This window comes from Macaca mulatta, chromosome X, assembly GCF_049350105.2.
Source record: "Macaca mulatta isolate MMU2019108-1 chromosome X, T2T-MMU8v2.0, whole genome shotgun sequence".
NCBI classification, from domain to species: Eukaryota; Metazoa; Chordata; class Mammalia; order Primates; family Cercopithecidae; genus Macaca; species Macaca mulatta.
Genome location: NC_133426.1, coordinates 17,431,339 through 17,455,980, shown reverse-complemented (window position 1 = coordinate 17,455,980; position 24,642 = coordinate 17,431,339). Strand labels below are relative to the sequence as shown.

The 24,642-nt window shown below is 39.9% G+C and overlaps 1 protein-coding gene across 4 annotated transcripts in view; it reads right to left on the bottom strand.

Annotated features, from left to right (window-relative positions):
- Window positions 1-23: 23 nt before the first annotated feature.
- The window catches only part of NHS (NHS actin remodeling regulator), a 367,021-nt gene continuing 342,402 nt past the window's right edge, over window positions 24-24,642 (bottom strand). For 3 of the 4 annotated variants that reach the window (XM_001104229.5, XM_015127014.3, XM_028841985.2), the window contains exons 4-9: window positions 17,264-17,326; window positions 15,008-15,200; window positions 11,921-12,052; window positions 8,003-10,984; window positions 7,575-7,701; window positions 24-4,158 (exon numbers count right to left, since the gene is read on the bottom strand). In XM_001104229.5, the coding sequence (XP_001104229.3) occupies window positions 3,552-4,158; window positions 7,575-7,701; window positions 8,003-10,984; window positions 11,921-12,052; window positions 15,008-15,200; window positions 17,264-17,326 (4,104 nt within the window). In that variant the 3' untranslated portion in view covers window positions 24-3,551. Of the gene's footprint in view, window positions 4,159-7,574; window positions 7,702-8,002; window positions 10,985-11,920; window positions 12,053-15,007; window positions 15,201-16,411; window positions 16,854-17,263; window positions 17,327-24,642 lie in introns of those variants that run through there. The other variant, XM_015127017.3, reaches the window with a different exon arrangement.

The following is a 24,642-nucleotide window of genomic DNA, read 5'->3' as shown; positions in this document are numbered from 1 at the left end:
ACAGTGAAGAGAAAAAACGATTGTTTAATTGCAGTCACGTTTATTTGCAGTTTCTATACACACTTTCTAGGTAATCAAACTTTTCTGATACATTTTTTTGAGAGGGGTTCACAATGAAACTGTCACCGTTTTTACTAAAAATAAATACAAGACTTAAAGTGTTGCACAGCTCTAAAATATACAAAGGCTTGGATTGAATGTAAACGTTGAAAACATCTTACAAAAGAAACCATCTTTGCAGCAATTTAAAAAGTTCATATTTACAAATATTACAAAAATACAAAATGGATGCAAGTCCATAAACCATTGTCGTTTCGGCCAGCATGAACTGGTTCTAGTACCAAAATAGTTACACTGTAACCTTCTTCATAGTTTTAAATCTTTATTACCATCTAGTTCTCTACGTGCCACCACTGCAGCAAATGTACTCACTCACTGACCTTTGGCAAGAGCAAACAGCATGTTTTGTTTGCTACAACTAGTCCATGTCCTCTACTTAGCCAAAAACAAAACAAAATAACAACAACAAAATCAAAGTAGAATTTTTTTAAAATGAAAAAAAATTCCCCTACACAACACAGATATGTTGTATAAACATAAAAGAACAAAAAATCGCATCAGTGCAAACAACAGAAGAAAAGTTCGGATTGATGTTCTTCACAATACCTAACGTGTGTACCCTGCTTCAAGACGGCAGTGATGTTAAAGACAGCCCTAAATCTTGGTCTTGTTTGCTATGTAATCAAGTCATGTAGAATATTCCAGATTATTAAGGAACTTCCTGCTTTTTCTTCTCAGTTTGTAACTCAATACTCTTTTCCACAGTGAATTTTTAAATCCATCTTTATTTGGGTTTTTTTAAATCTATGAAATATAAAATAGAGAAACTCTGTTATAGATTTTTAGAGTAAACAAAATAAGTAAAACTATATTATAAGGGTTAGTTCTGTGATCATTACATATAGAAGGTATCTTATTGCCTCACAATTCAAGTCAATATGTATTTTAAAAAATATATGGTACCATTACTTAAATTAATGTCAATAATAAAAAGGTGACATTTTTATTAAAGCCAATTCATGTATTTTCTATTCAAGATTTAGAATCACTTTTAAAGCCCACATACCTTTCTTCACGCTTAAAAAACCCCTAACTACACAAAAGCCATACTGCAAACGAACTGCTTTTATGAAATTACAAAAGATCACCTACTGTGACTGGAAATGATGGTTTCTTATCGCATTTGCCTAAAAATTTTATTTTTAAAACTTTGCAAAGTGTACTTTTCAAATCATGAGACAGATTTATTCATATTCCCATGTGGTGTCAAACCATGCTGGCTTTCTTAATTGATGGGTTCCAATGAGAAATGATGGTCCATTTTATTCAAACCCTAAAACATTTTTCTTTTAAGAAAAAGTGTAACACTTTGTAAATGTTCAAACCCTTTACCAGGTAGCTTATCTATCCCCAGTGTGTGTGTGTGCACACACACACTCACACTTGCACACACACATACACACTCTCTCTGACTCTCCCTCCTCTTATACCCCTCCACCCCCAGCACCCATTTTACATACAAGGATGACAAGAAATTTAGTAACACAGTTTGTTAGTGAAAACAAATAGTAGAAGAAGCCAGACATTATTTTTTCTTTCCAAACAAACAAAACAACAGCAATCAGATTATCCATTCTTAGCCTGTAGCAGTTTAGAAATCATTTCTATTGAAAGACAGTATCTTCTTAGACCAGGCTTCCTCCTTCATTTTGCATGAATTATTCCGAAACGCAAACCCCCTTCCACACCTCCTACTTTCCCAACTACCACTTGCATAAGCTTAAAGCCAGCAGCTTGTCAATTTCTTGGTAACCTTGGTATGTTCTATCATTCTAATCACATTCTAGTCTTTTATAAGTCAGATCCCTTCTTAATTCTCTCTACGTTCTACCTCTCCCATTCAAAACCTATTCTAGCTGCTTGTATTTCTGACACAAGATTCCAAACATTAGTATCAGTTCATGTTAAAATCAGAGGTGTAAAAACCATTTGCAGATTTTAACTTGTAACTACATTTTTTTCAGTTTTAAGACAAGAAAATTCAAGTAATTTCAAGTAATTCAGCTTGTTTCCCTGCCTTTATTTTATCAGAGCACCTGCCCTGACATTTCCTCTCCCACCCACCACCCTCCCCTTTTGCCATCAAGCAGACACTATAGTAAAACCAGACAAAAACTCAGTTGTATGTAGTATTGTGAACCAGAGCTGTTCCCCATTCCCAGTTTAACAATGAATATAAATAATGCATATACACATACCTATTTTCCAACTATGTTGTTCACAGTGTCATTTCTGTTAATTTTTAGGTAGCATGAATCTCATCAGCACAGAGAGAAAGCTTCACTGAAAACTCATTACAGGTACTTACTGATTAATCAATAGCTCTGTGGCATGCTTAGGTTTTATTTTTGTTAGTTTAAGAACGTGGAGCTAATTTCTAAACTCTTTAAGGAGTTTAACGATTATAGTCATTAGTTATGACTGTTTATGTCCCCAGTAGCCTAATATAAAACATAACCTAAAATTAACTACTGTTTTCCCTACTCATTCTCTTTAAAGCAATCCATTGAAAAAATTAAAATCTAAAGGACACTGTCAGATGCTGTTGTTCAGGGCTTTGTGTTGAGAATGATGACTTCTCTCATTGATTAAAAAAAAAATCAAAAGCATGCTTTTCATTCTGTCCAAATTACCACACAACAAATCACAGCCATGGGTTGCTATTAGCTTGTTTGGTGCTGCAATTTGTCACAAACATGATTAGATCCGAATTCATTATTTTAAATTATTCATATTTCAGTATATGACCTCAAGATTTCCTTTAGTTCACCAGTTTAAAATTCATATTTGAGGTTTACCATTCAGAAATCATATTGGTGGACATTTAAATATGGCATTTGATATGAAAATGGTATTCACAGAATACAGTTATTACATTTTATTTTTGTGTATTCTATAAACAGTTGGTGTGCAGTAGATAATTGACCACATGTCCACTCATCATTGATAAATCTATTTACACATTTTTATCAAAAATATGGTATTTACATATGTGTAGTTCTTTCTTCTAAATTTTGCTTTAGTTTAATGTAAAAAAATACCAAACCTCCAGAGTAATTTCATCTTCTTAAAGAATAATGACAGTGAGGGCTTTATTTTCTGAATAGGCAGCTCTGGGAAAACGTTTTCTAGGTGTCATGAAAATTAGACATTTTTGTATCCTCTATTTTTGCAAGGAAGGAGATTGCGTAAATCAAACTATGCTAAAGAAAAACATGAAAGACTGCAGCTACTTAAAACATGGAAACTAATCAAGAATGTCTAAACCACTTTCTGTTTACCCAGCACATACTGTATTTAGAAATTCATTCATTGCTTAGCAGTGATGCTACCCCATTAAGTTGAGACTTTTCCCAAGTCCTCTATTCTGTTCCTTCATCCTCATGTGAGTAAGGGTTTTGGCCTTTGCCAGGCAGCCTGGTACAGGCACTCTATGTTGAACTCTGGGAGGAACGGTCGTCATGTGGGCTTCCGTCAGAATTTTCCGTCTCTCCCTCGGAGATCGCCTGCATGGGCGTGTTGTACAGCCGGCAGCGGACACTGTAGCGACTGCTGCTGGCTGCAGGAGGGGCCCGAGAACGTCCAACCCTTGCTGATGCTGAGGTGGCAAAGCTCTTCGAGGAAAAGCCTTCTGCATTAACTCGTGGGGAGCATGGAGAGAGTGGGGACAATGCTTCAGTCCCTTGTGACCCCTGATGGGCATCATCAGTGCTCTGAGGGGACTCTGTTGTGAGCTCCCCAGGAGGTTTGGGCAGGATGGGACTCTTCAGGATCTCAGTGGCAGACATGCGGTAACTGGAATCTGAGCGGCTGCCTTTCTTGAGCAGTAACAGCTTAAACTCTTCATTGGATGTGTTGGACTTTTTGGCATTTCGGTATATGAGACCAGGAGACCTCTGGCTGTTTGGGGTTGTCACACTGCTGCTGGGTGAAGTGATGGAATTGGCGCTGCTGCTGCTACTGCCAAGAGGAACTCTCGATTTGCTTCGAACAGACATGTCCCCGGAATCTTTTCTTCCCAGTACTTTCCGCTTGGATCTTTGAGAAAAGGAGAAAATGGGGCAAACATCTCAGTCCACGTTTTTATGAAACTGAATTATTCAGTTGTATTCACATATCTGTTTAAAATGCATTTTGAGCCTGTCCTATATGATAGGATACTAAGCATTAGGGCTATAGAGATGAAAAATAAGATACGTTCCTTGTCCTTGTAGCACCCACAATTTGAGAGAAATTCTCTGATAACCAGTGGACACAAATTAGGTCCTAGAGATGATGATTTCAGATAATGGCTAATGTGGAGGCTAGAGGTTCTAGAGGATACTCTGTAAAAGTTTAAGAAACTATACTGCTAACTGCCGGGTGCGTTGGCTCACACGTGTAATCCCAGCCCTTTGGTAGGCTGAGATGGGCAGATCACTTGAGGTCAGGAGTTCGAGACCATCCTGGCCAATATGGTGAAACCCCATCTCTACTAAAAATACAAAAATTAGCCAGGCATGGTGGCGTATGCCTGTAATCCCAGCTACTCAGGAAGCTGAGGCAGGAGAATCGAATGGCTTGAACCCGGGAGGCGGAGGTTGCAGTAAACCGAGATCATGCCATTGCAATCCAGCAGCCTGGGCGACAGAGCAAGACTGTCTCAAAAAAAAAAAAAAAAAAAAAAAAAGGAAAGGAAAGGAAAAAGAAACTATACTGCTAAGTAAACTATATTTCTGCTTCCAGGGGGTGAAAGACTATACCATTTTCTTATTAACTCTGTCTCTGTAACACAGATGAAATGATCTGATGTCTGGGATTGGCTTCCAGATGATACCAGAGAAAGCAAGTGGATGGAGGTGTGGGTGGGATAGGGATTGGCCCTAGTTTGACAGTTGATAATCCTGGGTGATGGTTATGTCAGCAAACATTATACTATTCTACCTTTTAAAATACCTCCATATAAAAAGATAATTAAATGACGTTTTAAGTCAATTCATCTTGGGCTGCAAATATCATTTCCTATAGCTTCGTAAGAGCATCAAGAGCATATTAAGCAGTAAGCCAGCTCTCTGTGAGGAATTGAAATCCCAGACCATCTCTGAAGCTCTTAAAGCTTTGTATACTGTAAGCTCTCAAGAAAACAAAATAATTCTTTTTGCTGTGATGTAAATAAACAAGTAAATAGATAAATAAGTAAACCCTGCACAAATGCAAGTCTAAGATTACCAACCTGAATACATCTATTGAACCTTGACACCCATCATCATATTATTGATTTTCTTTGGTAAATCAGCAGGCATAAATTTGTGGATCTTCAGTATGACTCAGTTCATTGATAAGCATTGGCAGCATGCACTTTCATCAACTTAAAGATTCATACAGTAGAGAAAATGTGAGTTTCACAAGTGTAGATCTGCTTGATTTTGGTTCACAGAAACCTCTGTGGTTGATATCTTGTATATGCCAGTGTCTGGCACTCCACTAAGTTAGGGCTTTCAAACTAACATTAGCTTTTAGCACCTACCATATTCTAGACACACAAAAAAAGTTATCATCAGAATCAAATACGTGAGCTATAGGCATTCCCATGTGCAATAAGGGAATAGGTCCAGAGGTTTCAACTTACTCAAGACTGGCTAGGAAGTGGCAGAGTTGGGATTCACATCCAGGTCTTTCTGACCCCACTATTTACATCCTGTCCACTATTCCACACACTTGCATTTGGTCCTTTGGGAGTAACTTTTTAACTTACATAGCAGTTTAGTAATTTTTCCTAGGATTGGAGATAAAGTGTGGGGGTGATGGAAATATAATTAGAACTTAGACTAGACAGGGGTGAAGGAAAAGAAACTAATGGTTCTTCACTCTCTGAGTAGAGAAGTATGCCTGCTAAGGTATGCACAGAAGGTGTTTCTGATTGGCTCTGTTTAAAACAATTGTTGAACAGCAGTACTCCTTCTTTATGAGAGAACCACATCAACAGAAAACAGAAATTCCTATTAAAAAGTAGAACGCGGTGGCTCAAGCCTGTAATCCCAGCACTTTGGGAGGCTGAGACGGGCGGATCACAAGGTCAGGAGATCGAGACCATCCTGGCTAACACGGTGAAACCCCGTCTCTACTAAAAAAAATACAAAAAACTAGCCGGGCGAGGTGGCGGGCGCCTGTAGTCCCAGCTACTCAGGAGGCTGAGGCAGGAGAATGGTGTGAACCCGGGAGGTGGAGCTTGCAGTGTGCCGAGATGGTGCCACTGCACTCCAGCCTGGGCGACAGAGCAAGACTCCGTCTCAAAAAAAAAAAAAAGTAGAATTCCAGGAGAAAAAGATTGTAAGCTGCTTGCAGTGAATTTGTTTCAAAAATGATAACTTTATGAGGTAGAAAAGACAATCCCCAAGTTGTATTTCTTGGGAGTTTCATCTAGGTTCCCGAGGTCTAAGAAGACAGTCGTGTTTGTGAAAGGAGGAGGCACGGCACATCATGATTGGCTAGCTCAGTTGGATGTAGGTTAGGTGTCCAAGGGCTAGTTCCTGCTCTGTTCTTTGGTCATCAGCTACAAGGAATATTTTTTGCAAATATGGACCACGGATCACAAGGGCTCATGGGGGCAGACGAGGAAGTATGCCTTTGCAGCATGGACACAACACTGTCCTGCAAAAGCAAACCAAAGGACCTGTATTCATGGAATATGGACATTAATTTTGGAGATGAAGGCCAGTACTATTAAAGAAATTTAAGTTCTAAGAAGAAAGAAAAACAGACAGCAAATATTACTTGTTCTGAGTTATAAAATGGACAGGAACATGTATTGTCTTTTCTCAAACTTGAGACTCTGTTTTGTGAATCAACTTTGTGTGTGTGTGTGTGTGTGTGTGTGTGTTCTCTAAGTTTTATTTTATTTTAAATTGACAAATAATTGTATATAGTTACAGGGTACAATGTGAGTTTTTTATTTTTTATTTCAATAGGTTTTGGGGGAAGAGGTGGTATTTGGTTACATAAATAAGTTCTTCAGTGGTGATTTCTGAGATTTTGGTGTATCCATGGTGAATCAACTTCTGTTTGTCTCTGCTGGAGTATGACTACAGCTTTGATCATATTTTTTAGGTTCAAGAAAATATTTAAAAGTCAGAGATTACACTAGAGTTTGAGCTTTCACTCCAGGTCACTTAACCACAGATTGTTTTCACATAAAAGCTTGTTCCAGAATGTCTTTTCCTGGGGAAAAATAAAGCCACTCTTACGAAAGTCTCTCAATAGAGGTCTATCAAACTCTATATAAAGATCCTATTTCCCAACTTGCATATCAGTCTATCAACTTGATTTGGAAAAATTATTCTTTGCTTGCTTTTGTTTTTGCTGAATGTATTACAATTACGAAAACCTTTCCCGTATTTGCATTTGTGAGAAGTACCTGAAAGGGCAAAACCTTTGTTGTACCTTTTGTTTTGGGGGACTTGGTAATGTTGCCTCACCTGTGAATGACTGCAAATAAATCCTCAGTTGTTCGAGGTTTGTTTGGGGACACGAACACACCCTCTGCTTCAGCTTGGGAGTCTTCACTAAGAGGTGAAATGATGGAGTCATCACTCGGTGATGATTCTTAAAATAAGAACAGAAGAATCTTTAAGAAGAAGTTACCCAGCACATTACTGTACTTCACTGACTCAGGGAACAAACAAACAGAAATTACCTTGCTGCCATTTTTTAAAAATGAGAGAGATACTTGTCAAAGCTTACTCACCCAGTAACAAAAGATTTTATCTCAATTGTTTTAATAAGTGCAAAGAAAGAGTGGAAAGAAACCAACACCCAGCTGTACCGTATTATTGGGAACATAAGAAAAAATTCCAGGAAGTGCCATGAGACACATTTCCTTTATGACAAGTTATCAGTGACTGACCTTTCAATGAAGCCTCATCCACATTTCCTTGGGTCTCCTCTGCTTTGCTGTTATCAGAGGCACTTTTGGCTGAAAAACCTGAAGCAATATTTTCCTGCTTGGAACATTTTTCAGGGAATGAATTTACAGGTGTTATCTCCAATTCATAGCTGATAGTACCAGGCACTTTGTCGTGGTGGCGGCTCATAATAAATTGATGCTTAAGTTGATTGCTTACAGCTGTTGCTCTAGTTGGTGAGTTTGACTGAGATGTGATTACATCCACAGATTCAGGTTGTGCAACTTCCTCCCCACCTGCAGAGTGTGCCTTCTGTACCTGTTCTAGGGTTTCATCTGGACCAGCTCCATATTGTATTATTTTACCATCCAAATCATTTGGGCGGGCAGCAGAGACCCTTTGAAATCCTTCTGTGGGAAATGCACAGTTTTTGGATGGTGTGTTTTCTGCAATAGGCTCAGTCTCTGTATGCACTTGGTCTTTTGTGACATTTGAATCTAGAAGACTGCTACCAGCTGAGGTTATAGTTTCTGGATCGCAGCGATTCTTCACATCAAAAGTAGGATTTTTTTCTAAATGTAGTTTAGCTGGTCCTATTTCAACTGCAGAAGAGTCTAAAAAGGACAGTATGGTGTCTTCAGTGGAGTACTGACGAGATACTGATTTATTTGCTGTATGCGGCCTAATCTTACCCGGAGACAAGGCAGCCGTTGTGAGTGTGCTTTCCTCTAAATAAGGGAGATCTGTATTATTTTCTTCTTTTTGCTTAACTTCTTCAGACTTGTTAATGGACCTAAGGTTAACAGATTTCAGGATCGTTGGTGTAATTGCAAGGGACGGTGGAGGATTTGACCTCAGTGTTTCTCCTACTGTGTTCTGCTTATTATGAGTAAAAACATGCAATGGATGACGGTGGTGGAATGGTTTGTTCAAGACATTATGAAGAGCACTTAGATCAAGATGGGTAGGAGGTATAATTGGAAGTTCAAGGTCTTTACTCAGTGATATAGTTCCATCTTTTAAAGAGGGTTGCTGTAGTGAGGATTTTCTTTCTGGGACTTTAGGTTTTCTTTTGCTACCTCCGGGAGACAATGGACCTGAAAAGAAAGCTGTAGGGAAAGAGGATGTTGGCGTTTCAGACTGGCTTGAGTAGCCACTTGATGGAGATGCCAAGCCAGCCAGCTTTTCTGGTGAAGCCAGTTTAAACTCATTGTCAACAGAAGGAAGAGATGGGGTAGTGGCTCTTGATTCTGATTGCGATGTTTGGGATTCAGAGCTCTCTGGAGATTTGATGCATTCAATGACTGTGGTACCCGTAGCGGTGCTTGAATTAGATAGAGATCTATAAGGATCATTTGTTTTCAAGTCATTTAGGAGCCAGAGGTCTGCATAGTGCGTGGATTCGGCACCTTCATCTTTGAATGGTGGGATATCCGAAGTGTCTAACTGAGGTTCCTTAATGTCATGTTCACTCTGGTTTATCCAAGAAGGTTCCTGCTTGGTGGGAAGACTGGCATTTTCCATTCGAGAAGGCGTGTTGGCGAAATCAAGAGGCAGCTTCATTTCCCTGGAACTGTGAGGCAGGTGCTGACCACTGCTTATCTTTGGTTCTTTCTTCTCAGAAATATCTGCGTTTCCATCTGACTTCCTCAATGATGAGCTACGTTTAGGTGGAGTCGGCTTTGCCTTTGGTTTCCTGAAAGAGATGCTTGGTCTTCCCTGCCTCTTGTGGTCTAAGTAGTCCTGCCAGGCACAATCTGGAAGACCAGGGGAAGCCCCTACACCCTGGCCATTCTCTGGGCCCAGGGCTGCATAGTGACAGACATAGCTCTTACTACCTTTGAGACCACAGTCAAAGTGCATGGACGTATAGTATCCTTCTGTGTCTACTGAAAAGTGAGAGCTAGTGTCCGCTTTGTCTGATGGAGACTTTTCCAGAAAGCTGTCATAAGTGGCCACGCTTGTGAAGCTTGGGCAGCCCAGGCTGTCTGCCTTGGGACGCTCAGGACTAAAATCCTGGCGGCAGGAGGCATCATGGTGGTGGTGCAGGTAATTCCACTCACTGTCACTTGTGTTGCTGTTGTTGGGATCATCCAGCAGGTCTACAACAGTGGAGGTAAAGGAGTTTGCCCGATGGCCTCTCACTTTATCCAAGTGGTCATTGTATTGTTCTGTCATGAAAACACTGGCATCCTCATTGGCATGAGGGGCTGTGTTTAGTGACAACTCCGAGTCACAGTGCGAAGAGCCAGTAAGTGGAGGAGAAGCTGCAGGAGGGATGGTTTCTGAGGTCTGCGAGGGGCATGTGGAGCTGCTTCCACTCCAGTTGCCGCTGGATGACTGGTGGTCATCTTTCTGGTCCATGTGGCTGCTAAGGAGGACACCAGCCGTGGAGATGCAGTGGATGGGGCTCCCAAACGTGTCTGAGTTGGAGGAGATGTCACAGCTGCCGGAGTCAGCAGCCATTCGGGACAGACGTGACCTTCCCCTCTCACTTAATTTGTGCTGGGGGCTGTGGAGATGTTGAGAGCAGGCTAGGCCCAAAGTAGGCTGGTGGTCCTGGGCACTCGGGCTGCTTGGAGCCTCACTGCAATCATTAGGGGTTCTTTCATGGTCACCCACAAAAGACTCTCCCTCTTCATATGCTGAGGGTTTAGCACCAACTTTGAGCTCAGCATCCCCACCTCTATTACCTTCCCGGGGAAGGCTCCGAGATCTTGTGCGGCTGCTCGCTGCAGGAGTAAACATGGTGTCACCTTTGTCTGCTAGGGCAGAAATGTTGCCAGCAGAATGAGAAAGGGAAGCTGCAATGCTTTGACCCCTTTGAGCTCTGATTCTCCTTCTGGATGGGGCAGCAATCAGAATATCCTCGGTTTGGCACTCAGAGTCCCTGGTTCCGGATCTCCTATTGACAGTGTTGGAGGGGTCTGGGTTTGTGTGCACAATCACATTCCTTTCCCTGGCCACTGGTGATTCATCAGAATCTAGGGCACATGGAAAGCACAGTGAGATATTTTCTATATCAGCAGACCAACAGACATTCTGAGCTATGTCTGCAGATCTGTGGGCTGGCAGGTTAGAGCTGTTTTTTTTTTTTTTTTCTTTAATAGAAAAAAAACCACATAGAATTAGGAGAGAGTTAAAATGCTTTAGGGTGTATATACATGTCCCCCTCATATATGTATATATACATACCAAGAGAAGATATGCTTTTATGTCTTTTGTGAATTTTCCCTCTCTTCACTATCACATAAATTTGCCACAATAAGTGACTACTTTTAAAAACTAAAGTACATTTTATCTTTTTGGCCACTACTCTTCATTTTTATTTTGTAATATAAACATGATGAAATAAAAATCATAGCTCTCATTATTAGAAATAAAAGTCTTATTTACAAGAGATGCTACCCTAATAATTTTTAAAAACTCGTAGGCAGAGATATTTTAAATGCACTAAACAGAAAAATTGTCACCAAAGGTATCATATTATCAATATTCAATATTTCATTGCATATGCCTGAAATTTACCTTCTAAAATAATTAATGACATGAAAGTATAGCTCTCTTAAATTAAGTTACAATTTTCCAAAAAGAAAACTTTCATTTACTCCTGCTACTTTTTATTCACAATTTCCACCTTAATAAAACTTTCAAAAATCAGCTAAGTATTACATTTCAGCCATAAGACCTGAATGTATATGCCTAAATCTATAAGGTCAAACCTTCACAGTCAAGAACAGAGAGTTAAAAAGTAATACCACCTGGCTTGCTGAATACAGAACAAATACACACCATTTTAAAACCTCTACAAGTTAAAATGTTTAATCATTTTTCTGTTTCATCTATTTCTTCTGTTTAATCTCCCTATCATCTATACTAGGCGGAGGAATGTTAACCATTAACATTTTTTGATATCACACCTATTTCTTGTTGAACTCTTCTGGGAATACCCGAGATGGTTTTCCTCCTCCTCAATTTTCGTCTCCGCTGTAGTACCGATTGTGAATGAACCAGAGAGCAGCGTATACTAGCCTCTCTGTCAAAGCCAACTCCTGCAACCCACAAATAGGTCTCATTAGCTTTAGAAATGGCAAACAAATTTTCATTTACTTGGAACACAGTGATATTAGTTGACAGGAAGTAAGGAAAGAGTTTGGGTTAAGCCTGTGAATGAATATAAGGGAGCTGTTATTCAGCTCTTATTTAAATTATGCTGCAGTACATTAAGCTTTACTTCTAAATGCAGCTCTCCACAACAGCTTGCACTGCCAACTAAAACAAGCAAAGAAGAAAAATCAAAAGAAAGAGAAGGGAAAAAGACATCCAAAAAATCCCTCTCACACAGAAATGGCTCCTTAAGGATTTATAACCTTTAGTTACTACTATTTACTGATCTATTTCTGGGCTCTTTGAAGCTGATACCTTTGCATAGGAAATTAGCAACCAGGATGCTAACCTGAATTAGCTCAGCTAACATATCCTGACCCATTTCTTCATTAAAAGCCATCTTTGTGAGGTTTTGTTCCCTCCATCTCTTATGGTCCAAACCTTCTCCCATTCCCCACGTGCGCGCGCGCGCGCGCGCGCGCGCGCGCACACACACACACACACACACGCACACACACATACCTCTTGCTGTGAAGAAACTCAACAGTCTAAGGATTTGTTTTTTTAAATCATCACCCAACTCTGTCTACTTTCTTCTGTTTACTAAACTCAGTGCTTTGTGGTTTAGCATGAGATGTCTTTTCAATATAAAATAAACATACAAGGCAGTTCCCAGTTCTGCACTTAAATGGATCCACTTTCTATACCAACTATAAATCTGGAATTCCCAGTCTTTATGCCATAGGTTTGTTTTTGTAAACACAGAGGGCAAACCATGGTGCTTGTTAGTTTCTCTCTCCATAATCACATTATCAGCATTACATGCAGTCCCATCACAACTAGAATGATGAGAGGGGAGGTGAGGAACTCAAACCCTTGTCTGCACCATGGATTTTTCAGAGTGAACTTTGCCTCAGAAAGCCACAATGCCGTGCTTTGGAATTTGGTCACCTCATCATTTATCCTGATTGTTAAGCGTGGGGCTGGGTGGTATGTCAAGTCTTGGTTCAGCTGTATAATGAAAGAGTTGAGTTCTGTTTAACATCACAGTGCCAACAGTTTCTAGAACTCACTTTGAAAAATCTGTATGAGATATCATATGATGAATAATTACAATATTATTGGAGAATTCTTACTAATGGAATCTTTCTTAGTTCCAACCCAAAATTAAAATCCTTCATTCTGATCTTAGTAATTGTAGAATGCATTATATATAGACACAGACATTTTGTGTTATGTGGACATCATTAACAATGTTCTCATTAAAGCTCTTGAAATCAACATCTAATATAAGTTTTAATCAGAGAGTTCCTGAAATAAAGCAGAAGGAAAAAGTGTCCCTTTCCCTCAATCATAAAATAATGGCCCATAATCATAGCACTAAATTTGAAAACGAGATTTTACTTACAGTGCCATGAAAAAAGCATGTGCTGCTAATAATCAGAGGTTTCCAGAACCAAAAATTAGCTTAAGAGGGTGCCAAAATGATCCATTTTGGCAGCTGAACTCCCCTAATACATCCCATTTAGATTGTGGAGATCAGATAGGGGCATAGCTTTAGAATAATTTATCTTACAAGTTTAATAGGTCATCAGGAAAATTAACTCCCAACTCACCACAGGCCCATGAACTAGGACTCCTTTTTCTCAGGAAAAAAATAATATCAGCACTTTGGGAGGCCGAGACGGGCGGATCACGAGGTCAGGAGATTGAGACCATCCTGGCTAACACGGTGAAACTCCGTCTCTACTAAAAAATACAAAAACTAGCCTGGCGAGGTGGCGGGCGCCTGTAGTCCCAGCTACTCGGGAGGCTGAGGCAGGAGAATGGCGTAAACCTGGGAGGCGGAGCTTGCAGTGAGCCGAGATCAGGCCACTGCACTCCAGCCTGGGCGACAGAGCGAGACTCCATCTCAAAAAAAAAAAAAAAATAATAATAATAATAATATCTGTCCCAGATGTCTGGTCCATTTGCTTCCCCACTTTATTTGAGAGAAATCTGAGTGGGGTTAATAATAGCTGTGTGCAACATGCATCTCAAGTGACATGCAATATTTAGTCACATAGTACCAATATGCAAATCAGTCATAACATGGCTGTTTTGAAATTTTCAATATACAAATAAGTTAAAATGTAACTATTAGAGATGTAAGAAAGCCCAATGGATAGACCATTTAATTTATGTCTTTGAAAGTTAGAATATTTTATAACATGATTTTACTTACAACTAAGTTTACCAGATCCAATTGTGGAATTTACAACTGCTGCCAATAAATTTTTCAGAAAGGTCTGGCTGTGCTTCCATTCTATCTAGACTAATATTCACACTCTCAGTACACAGGAGGAGGAAAAAAGAGAGTGAAAGGAAGACAGCCTTGCTGGTTTTAAAATAGAATTCAGCCTTCATCTATGTATCCATGTATTTTTAGGTCAAAAATCCCCCAAATCAATACAGAAGTCTTAACAGTCTTTTTAAAAAAGCCTACCTTCATCCAAGGAAGCATGAAAACAGATTTTCTAGTTGGCCTACAGGACCATTACTTGCAGTTTGAGAAGCCTGGGTTTGCTGTTTTCTTTCTTGCAGTGCCACACATCATTATCATATGATTAATCACTGCCGCCTTCTCCATTATTTCAGTCAGCTATGGCCAAAGAGCTATTTGGTGATTTTTTTCAAAAAGAAACTGTCCATAATTTACATAACAAGTGGCCCAGTGGAAAACATGTAAATTGATGTTCAAAACCTGACAAAAGCATATCGAACATCCTCTGGGTTTGTATTTTGATGAAAAAGGCATTACTTGTTTACAAAATGGTATTCTTAGCAGCACAGATTTTGAACATATTTCGTACACAGAATATTCTGACCCGTCTGCCCCTAAGAAAAAGCCAGAACGATACCAGTGACATTGATGGGAATAATGCAAGAAGAAATCACTTGGGCATCTTGTTTCATCTTCTCCTCTGGCGTTGGGAGAGGTAGTGCTTTGCTCCAGTTGGTCTGCTTGTCCAGTGTAGAAGGGATATTGTGTATTGGGTTTTTCGGCCTCTGCCCTAACATGACATCTGTATCTTCATCCTCTGGGGGATGGGACTGCAAACAAAGTACAATCAGGTTCAGCCATCATAGATTATACATAAACATACATATAAGGAATTTCCTAGTTTAGAGAAGTAAAAATGAGGTCAGAAATAGGCCCTTAGGACAAAGGAAGAATTCCTAGAAATAGTTAGTAAGCACAACTAATTGCAAGTATTATTTCAATAGTCAAGCAACACAAAAGGAAAGAAATGGGCTAAATAAACATGCTTCTCAGGTTAAATGGAATTAACAGGAGAGACAAGGTAGCCAGAAATCTGCAAACTTTACACCAAAGAAAACTGAGTCTCTATTCCAATGAAAGATCAACTTTTAAGCTCTCTCACCATAAATTTCTATCAAAAGTTTTGAGATCTCTAGATGACTAGGATCAAAGGAAGAAGATGAGTTAGACGCCTGTGAAAAGGTTCAGAAAACCTGGAGTCGGGAGACATTCCAGAACACATACCTGAAGGACAAGCCAACCTAATCTGAGAAGCCACATTAAAACATGAGGAGTTAATTTCACTGCAGGACTATGGCATTTTTAAATAACATTTAGAAAATTCAGTTTCATGAACACTGTATGCACGTGGAAAAGCAAAAGTGAAGAATTTCCCCCCACCAACAATAGTGGAAAATACACATCCTGTTACTGGGGAGAAATATTCCAGTAAGTTTATTTTTCAAATTAGGAAAGGTAAAACAGTCCTAGTTTATTTTCTTTTCAGCTTTGTGGTGCGAGACTTTTCCTCCAGCTGTGTAGTTATGGGCTTTGATTTCTATATGACATTGGAAAATTCTCCATCCAAACTTTTGATAAATATCAATATTGTCTAACTTTTATTTCAGGGTTGGGCTCCTAGGCCAGATTATTTAAAAAGCTCCATCCCAGTTTTGATTTCAGGGTTGGGTTTCTAAACTAGATGATTAAAAGACTCAGTTTTTACCACTCAACCTAGTTTTATTTATTTTTTACACAATTTGGAGGAAGGTGGGTATCTGTATAAAATAAATATATTTTGCTCTTATCCCAGTAAGACTTTAATAATATTCTGTCCTAAAATTAGGATCATCAAAAAAATTTTTCCCATCTTTACATTTGGAAGTATCATGCCCTGTTGACTCAGAGGATTTCACCTATTGTCAAACGAACTGTTCTCAAGTCCCCTTAAAGAGCTGATTCCAGAGCCACTTGTCTAAACTCACCCCCGGCATTTACTTACCTTGTCAGAGGTTTCTGCAAATCCCCCAACACACCCAACAGGATATGACTCCCCCCTTGGGAAAAATGTGTTCGTCATGAACGTTTTAGTAAAATATTGCAACCTTCTTTCTCTCTTCAGCTTTTGTGCAGATTCCCAGTGAAGCGAATAGCTCAAATAAAGTTCGAGAACAAGACTTTGTTTCCTAGGTAACTTCCAAAAAGAAAATAAGTTTGGTGCATGCAGAGAGAGAGAGAGAGAGAGAGAGAGAGAGAGAGAGAGAGAGAGAGAGAGAGAGAAACTGATTGAAAGAGAGACAGAGAGAAAGAGGGAGACAAAGAGAGAGAATGAGCACTAGAGGAAAACCCCCCACCACCAGAGGCTTCATTTTGTAGGCGATTCCTTCCTTGAATAACAATGGACTGCAAAGTGTTGAAAGGATAGTGACCTGACTACAGGCTCTGACCAGCAGCCAAAAGCACTTTTTATTTAATGGTGACAGTACGATCGGCTGCCAGAGAATCCGTTTGTCTTGTTCTCCTTTTTTGATTTGAGAAGCTGAACATTTACAGTTCTGATAAATTAAATATAGGACAAGTTTCCTCTGCTGGACTACAAAGTCCTAGAGTAGTGTTAGGTGATGCAGTTTGCAGAGTGGGGGGCAGTGAATGGGGGAAAAAGGCAAATGGCATGACTGTCTAAGTTATATTACATTTAATTCAAGTTAGGAAAATACCACTTTTTAAATTAATTTTAAAGAAAAACCGTTAGTTAGAAACAAGAAAGTTTTCCATAAAGTTAAAAGAGGGAACAAGGAAGAGTGTCTGGACAGAGTGGGATAGGGCTGTGAAGGAATGTTCTCAGAACCAATACCTTTCTACTCCATGGGGTCATGTGGCAACACTCAGTGGGGGAGGGCGAACGGGTGCTGTTAAACTATGAACATGAAATGCAAAAAAAGAAAAAATTAAAAATGTGCACACAACACACAGTGTATACTGGTTAGGCCAAATCTATGATATTAATGAAAGAATATACTGGGATAACTTTCTTCTTTCCTTCCCTCCTTCCTCCTTCCTTCCTTCCCTCCCTCCTTCCTTCCTTCTCCTTATTATTCCTTCCTTCTCCTTATTATTCCTTCCTTCCTTCTCCTTATTATTCCTTCCTCCCTTCCTCCCTTCCCTCCTTCCTCCCCTCTTTCCTTTTCTTCCCTCCTTCCTCCTTCCTTCCCTTCCTTCCCTCCCTCCCTCCTTCTTTCCTTTTTTCTTCTTTCCTTTTTTCTTCCCTTCCTTCTTCCCTTCTTCCTTCCCTTTCTTCCCTTCTTTCTTCCTTCCCTCCTTCCTTTCTTCCTTCTTCCTTCCTTCCTCTTTCCTTCCTTACTTCCTCCTTCCTTCTTTCCTACCTTCCTTCCTTCTTCCTTTTCTTCCTTCCCTCCTTCCTCCTTCCTTCCTACTTCCTTTTCTTCCTTCCCTCCTTCCTCCTTCCTTCTTCCTTCTGTCTTCCTCTTTTCCTCCCTCCTTCCCTCCCTCCTTCCTTCCTTCTTCCTTCCCTCTCTCCCTTCCTTTTTTACTTTCCTCCCTCCTTTTCTTCCTTCCTACTTCCTTTCCTTCCTTCTTCCTTCCTTTTTCCTTCCCTCCTTTCTAATTTCCTTCCTTTCTTTCCTTCCTTTCTTCCTCCCTCCCTCCCTCCCTTTCTTCTTTCCCTCCTTCCTCCTTTCTTCCCTCCTTCCTCCTTCCCTCCCTTCCTTCCTTCCCTCCCTTCCTTCCTTTCTTCCTTCCCTCCTTGCTTTGTTTTTCCTTCCCTCCCTTCCTTCCCTTCTTCCTTCCTTTTTCCTTCCCTCCCTCCCTTCCTTTCTTCCTTCCCGCCTTCCTTCATTTTTCCTTCCCTCCCTTCCTTCCCTTCTTCCTTCCTTTTTCCTTCCCTCCCTTCCTTCCTTTCTTCCTTCTCTTCCTTCCTTTTTTCTTCCCTTCCTTTCTCCTTCCCTTTCTTCCTTTCTTCCTTCCTTTTTCCTTCCCTTCCTTTTTCCTTCCCTTCCTTTTTCCTTCCCTTCCTTTCTTCCTTCTCTTCCTTCCTTTTTCCTTCCCTTCCTTTCTCCTTCCCTTCCTTCCTCTCTTCCTTCTCTTCCTTCCTTTTTCCTTCCCTTCCTTTCTCCTTCCCTTCGTTCTTTCCCTCCTTCCATCCCTCCCACCTTCCTCCCTCCCTCCTTCCCTTCCTTCCTATCTTTATTTTTTCAGAGGTAGCATAAATAGTGGTTAAGACCACAGACTCTGAAGCTAGACTGTCTGAATTCAAATCCTGCCTCCACCACTTATTTTCTGTGTGGCCAGAGGCAATTCCTCAACCTCTCTAAGGTCAGTTTCCTCATCTGTAGTAATACAGAGAAATAATAGAATTTTCCCTCCAGTGCTGTTTTGAGGATTAAATGAGTAAAGTATATGTAATATACTTAGAAGAATCCTGGCACTTAATAAGTTCTATACATTAGTGCCGGGTACTACTACAACAATTATTATTATTAATGTACTTACCTTGTAGCTGTGAAATATCTGTGAAAATGTCTTTGCAAACTGTAACTTTGTTATCTTTTAGATTTCAACACCACTTGCTAATTTGGCAAAGAATGAATTATTTGCTTCTGTTGGAGTGATTTTATTTTCCTGTGAACTACTTGAAAGAAAATTCTCTATGTGTAATTTCCTTCTCTAGACTGCTCAAAATTTACTTCTTTCTCCTATTCATAGACCACATTTGCAGACAGGGCCAGTTTCATGAGTGTGTGATCTGTGTAGCATTCCCATAGGGCCCTGCACTCAGAACGCCCCCATGCTTGGTTTCAGGTTGTGCTGTCACTGTTTTGAAATTCTTGAGTAAAGGATTCTTCATTTTCATTTTGCACTGGACCCCACAAATGATATAGCCAGTCCTATTTGGAGAATAATCTGGTAACCAGAATCCCCTCCTCAGGATCTACTGAGAAGGCTATTGAAACTTTTAAAACTCTAAGCCATATCAGCTTTAGATTCAGCTGGGCCTCTATTATAGCACTTATCTTACAGCATGGCTTTAATGGACAGGAATTGGCCCTGGATGTGTCTATTTCATTTGTTAGATTGCGAATTCCTGGAGGTCAGGGGCCACATTTGATTTGCCTTTCAGTCTTCCATGATCCATCACTGTAAGAACCCATCAAAATATTTGTGCACCCGAATGATATAGTCTCTGTGTGTTTTAGCAGTGATGGGAACCCCAAAGAAAGTAAGGGGCAGCCAGGCACAGTGGCCCATGCCTGTAATCCCAGCACTTTGGGAGCCCAAGGCAGGCGGATCACTTGAGGTCAGGAGTTCGAGACCAGCCTGGCCAATATGGTGGAAACTTATCTCTACTAAAAATACAAAATTAGCTGGGCATAGTGGCGCATGCCTGTAATCCCAGCTACTCGGGAGGCTGAGGCAGGAGAATTGCTTGAACCTGGGAGGCAGAGGTTGCAGTGAGCCAAGATTACACCACTGCACTCCAACCTGGGTGACAGAGCAAGACTCTGTCTCAGAGCGGGGGTGGGGGGCGGGGGAGGAAAGTAAGGGGAATGCTAAAGATCTCAGGAGGAAGCAAATTCCTCAGAATCCAAGGGACTTATCATCTTCATGCAAACAGGTGGAAACAAGTAGAGGAAACTGCCAGTGATACTTGCTTCCTCTGACGCTGGGCCTCGTTATTCTTAAGCCCATGGCAGACATGTGTTTTTGTGGGGAAAGCTTGGTTTCTAATTCTGTTCTATTTTTCTAAGTTTTAACTGAAAGAGTTGCTCATTAATGTTCAAAGCAAAGCAAATGTCCCCTCCTCAGGCCCAGTTAACTTTGATCTAGATCTTATTTAAGACTAATGATTTTGTAGGGTCTATGGCTCCCTCGCTGAAAGTGACCATTTTGACAGATGTGGTATATGTGGTCCGAGTTCAGACACTAACCTGGTTCTTTCCTAAAAATCAGCCACAGACAATGACGTGGAAGTCTCAAGTAAGAAACCAGGGTGTGTAAATGAGAGAGAAAGCTCACGTAAGTAGGAAAAAAGGGAGCCTGATAACAAAGCCTACATGGGAAAGGAACCTACTTCAAAGAAACCAAAAGCTTTGGTGTCTCATGGAAGTATTTTCAAAAAATTTCATAGTCAGATACTGCAGGTCAGTAAACATATTAATGATATTAATGTTAATATATACATTATGGTAGTTTGTCTTAAATCTCCTAAGTCAGCTCTCCTGTTGAAGAGTGAGGGGTGAGGAGTGGACTTCGTTTTTCATCTGTTTGAGAAACCCACCAACCCCATTAAATAAGCATGAGGTCATACCTAACAATGACTAAGGATGGCAAGTCCAGAGAAAGCACAAACTTTTCAGTTGTGGTCATTGTGATGGAGAGTTAAGGTCTACTTGGGTTACACTCCATAGCAGATTTCTCCTCAGCTAATTGGTCTCTCCACTATTTTGATAGTAGCTCCAACCTCCAGCTTGTGAGGGTTGAAACTAGGTACTCTGGAGCTTGGATGTGGAAGGATTGTATTCTTTGGTTCCTCTACTTAGACACAAGCTCTAGAGTCCCTGCAGCTGGTCTGCAGATTCAGAGTATTTAAGTTTATAATATTAAAATGAGCTATAAGTATATAAATATACAGTTATATTTCTGGCATTAATTAGTAACTGCCTTAGTCTGGTATTTTAGAGGGCCCTCCACATAGAGGGGAGCAACACACACTGGGTTCTATTGGAGGGTAGAGAGGGGAAGAGGGAGAAGATTAGGAAAAATAATTAATGGGTACTAGACTTCATACCGGGGTGACAAAATAATCTGTACAACAAACCCGCATGACACAGTTTACCCATATAACAAACCTGCACATGTAACCCTGAACTTAAAATAAAAGTTAAATAAAATTTAAAAACAACTAAAAGTAGAACTATCATTTGATCTAGCATCCCACTACCAGGTATCTACCCAAACGAAACGAAGTCATATATGAAAAAGACACTTGCACATGCATGCTTATAGCAGCACAATTTGCAATTGCAAAAATATGGAACCAACCTAAATGCTCATCAACCAATGAGTGAATAAAGAAAATGTGTTAAATATACACCATGGAATACTACTCAGTCATTAAACGGAATAAAATAATGTCCTTTGCAGCAACTTGGATGGAACTGGAGGTCATTATTCTAAGTGAAGTAACTCAGGAATGGAAGACCAAACACCATATGTTCTAACTTATAAGTGGGAGCTAAGCTATGAAGACGCAAAGACATACAGAGTGATATCATGGACTTTGGGGACTCGGGGCAGGGGACTTTGGGAGCAGGGTGAGGGATAAAAAACTATATATTGGGTAACAGTGTACACTGCTCAGTTGAATGGGTGCACTAAAATTTCATAATTCACCACTGAAGAACTCACTCATGTAATCAAAAACCACCTGTACCTAAAAACTATTGAAACATTTTTTTAAAAACCTTAAAAATAAAATAAAGCATCCTCTTTCCTGGATGTTTAGTCAAAAGAAGTAAGATTGTTCTGAATATTTCTGACTACATTGTTTATATGATGAATGCAATAATCAGTTCATAGTATATATATTTTTTCTAAATTATCTAAGAAATACAACTGCAAGAGAACTGCTACCTCAGGTCATCTCTGCATGGCTCAGCCTGCCATGCCTTAATGGGTGCTGATGGATAAGGTTAGGGAAAGCTGGATGCTGATCAAACTTATATGAACTAAATTATTCTTCCACAACTGTTTAAATGAATCCCGTTGCTTATTCAGAGAAAGACTAACCATTTCTTGTTCATAACTCTATTTTTCTGCCTCAACAGTGCTCAATAAATATGTGTCGTACAGCTAACATGCTCACGTGCCTGGCATAAGCAAACAAAAATTCTCTTCTAGAGAAATAACATCAAATTATTTCCACCCACATATAATTTTTCAGTACAACATCCAGTACAAGGTCAAAGACAGCAAAGCACAGGAGGAGATAAGACAGCATGAGCAGGAAACATCCAAAACAACAGATAATGGAAGCAGATCCACAGGGGACTCCTGATTGTGGAATCATCACTCAGTACAAGAGTGGCAGTGAACAACTTTGGTTTCCCCAGAATAAGCATGGTAGGAGAAGTGTTAGGCATTCATTCATTCAATTATTCATTCGTTCGTTCAAGATCATTTATTTGATGTGGATCAAAATTGGCCCCAGTGGAAACAAACTGTCAGGTTAAAAATAATTTCTCCCTCATGGGTATATGTATATTCACTGTACAAGTCTTTCAACTTCTCTGTACATTTGAGATTTTTCATAATAAACCGTTGAAGAAAAATGCAAAAAAAAAAAAAAAAAAAAAAAAGAGTGATTTCCTCCTCTTTTTCCAGACTCCTATTCTGGCCCTTCTACCACTTATTTTGAGAAGCCTCAGACTCCAACTTGCAGCATTTTAGAATCAGCAACTACCAGCCATGCCCATCTTGTCCCTGACAAAAGATAATTCTTTTGATGCTTTCACTCCATCTCTATCCCTGCTGGCCTCATCAGCCATATCCTCAAATCCTTTTCCTAGCTTCCCATGAGTTGCTTCAACAAAAGCCAGAATTATACTTATGACCAGTGTTCAGAATGCGAAATAACAAACATTATGCTCAAAAGCAGCCAAATAAATGTCTTTGGTATATAATGAAGGAAGATTTTTCAAACCCCAGTCTTTCTTGAGGTATGTGTGTGAGAAAAGTTCATTTCTCCCCTTTTATGGCTATGAACAAGCACTTCCCCAAAGGTTTCAAGATGATCCCCAATCTTTCTCTTACTACCAAAAGAAAAATAATCCCTCCACTCCATATTTTACTTTCTTTTGGGTTTTATTTTATATGCTGATGGGGGCTTATTTTCCTTCGAAACTTTCCAAAAGACATCTGTTAAAATGTTGTGGGTATTCCAGCAGGAAATGTTTTGAAAAATTGGCTTTGGTTTGTGATCTAACTGATACCACATGGCACTTATAGCAGTTGACTTTCAGAGCTGATTTATTGCTATCATGCTGTCTTAAACATGAAAAATATTTACTGGAGGCTGGATGCTGTGTTACATTTGAAAACAAGAATGAGACCTTACTGCAAAGATGTCCATTGCAAACCACACTGGGTTTCTAGTGAGACGATATGGGCTTTTATTTTCACTCGACCATGGGGCTTGTTTGTCCTTAAGCCAAATCCTTGCATTTTTGCACATACTATGTCCTATTGGCCTCAGCTTTTCCTGCGCAGGAGTGTTTGTGGATGTGTCGTACATAAATATGAACTGCTTTGATCTTTCTCAAAGGCTTCAAGAAGTCTGACAATGCCTTCTTCACATGTCATTCTTGTTGCTACAATTATGTAGTACTTTTATTCCCTTGAGACTGTCTCAAAGTCTCCCAAAGGCTGGCACTGTGCTCTTATCTTCCAAACATGTTTAGTAACATCATTCTACATTCACCCTGTGCTTCCCCCTTCCCCTCTCCTCAACTCCAACATTCATCAAGGTGAACAATCATGGGTAAACACAATGAAGAGGTAGGCAGAAGTTTAAGGCACATCCTATGCTTTCTCTGTTTTAGGCCTTCTTCCCTCTCTGGGTTTGTCCTTTGCCACCACTCTCTCCTCGGCAGTCAGAGCCTTCATGCTTACCCAAAGTACCTGAATGCAGCACTCCCACCTGGCATGCCATCCTTAACCCCAAGTGCCGAAACGCTTCACACTAACCTTTCAGCCAGCTTCAAGGCTAGAAAGAAGCCCACAAATGCACCCTTATTAGGGTGCTGACAACACATCATGAAAAACCCAATCCACAGTGATTTATTCCAGTCACTGTGGCGAAGTTCTGGGTAATGGTTGTGGAGAGGGATATTTGGGAACAGGTGCCTACTGAGTTCTTTCTCTAACCACTATATACATTAATATTTATTTAAAACACAAAAAGCATTATTATTCAGGCCTGGGGAATATCCTCTTATTAATAAGTCTGTTTTTCCAAATCATGCTTTACTTCCTTTCCCTGAGAGATATAGCTATCACCACTTTCTTGATTCTCCTGAGGGACACTTTGCAAAAAAAAAAAAAAAAAGTGTGTGTGTGTATATATATATATATATATATGTATGTGTGTGTATATATATATATATACACACACACACACACACACACAGACACAAAAGGCCAATAAGCCATATTAAG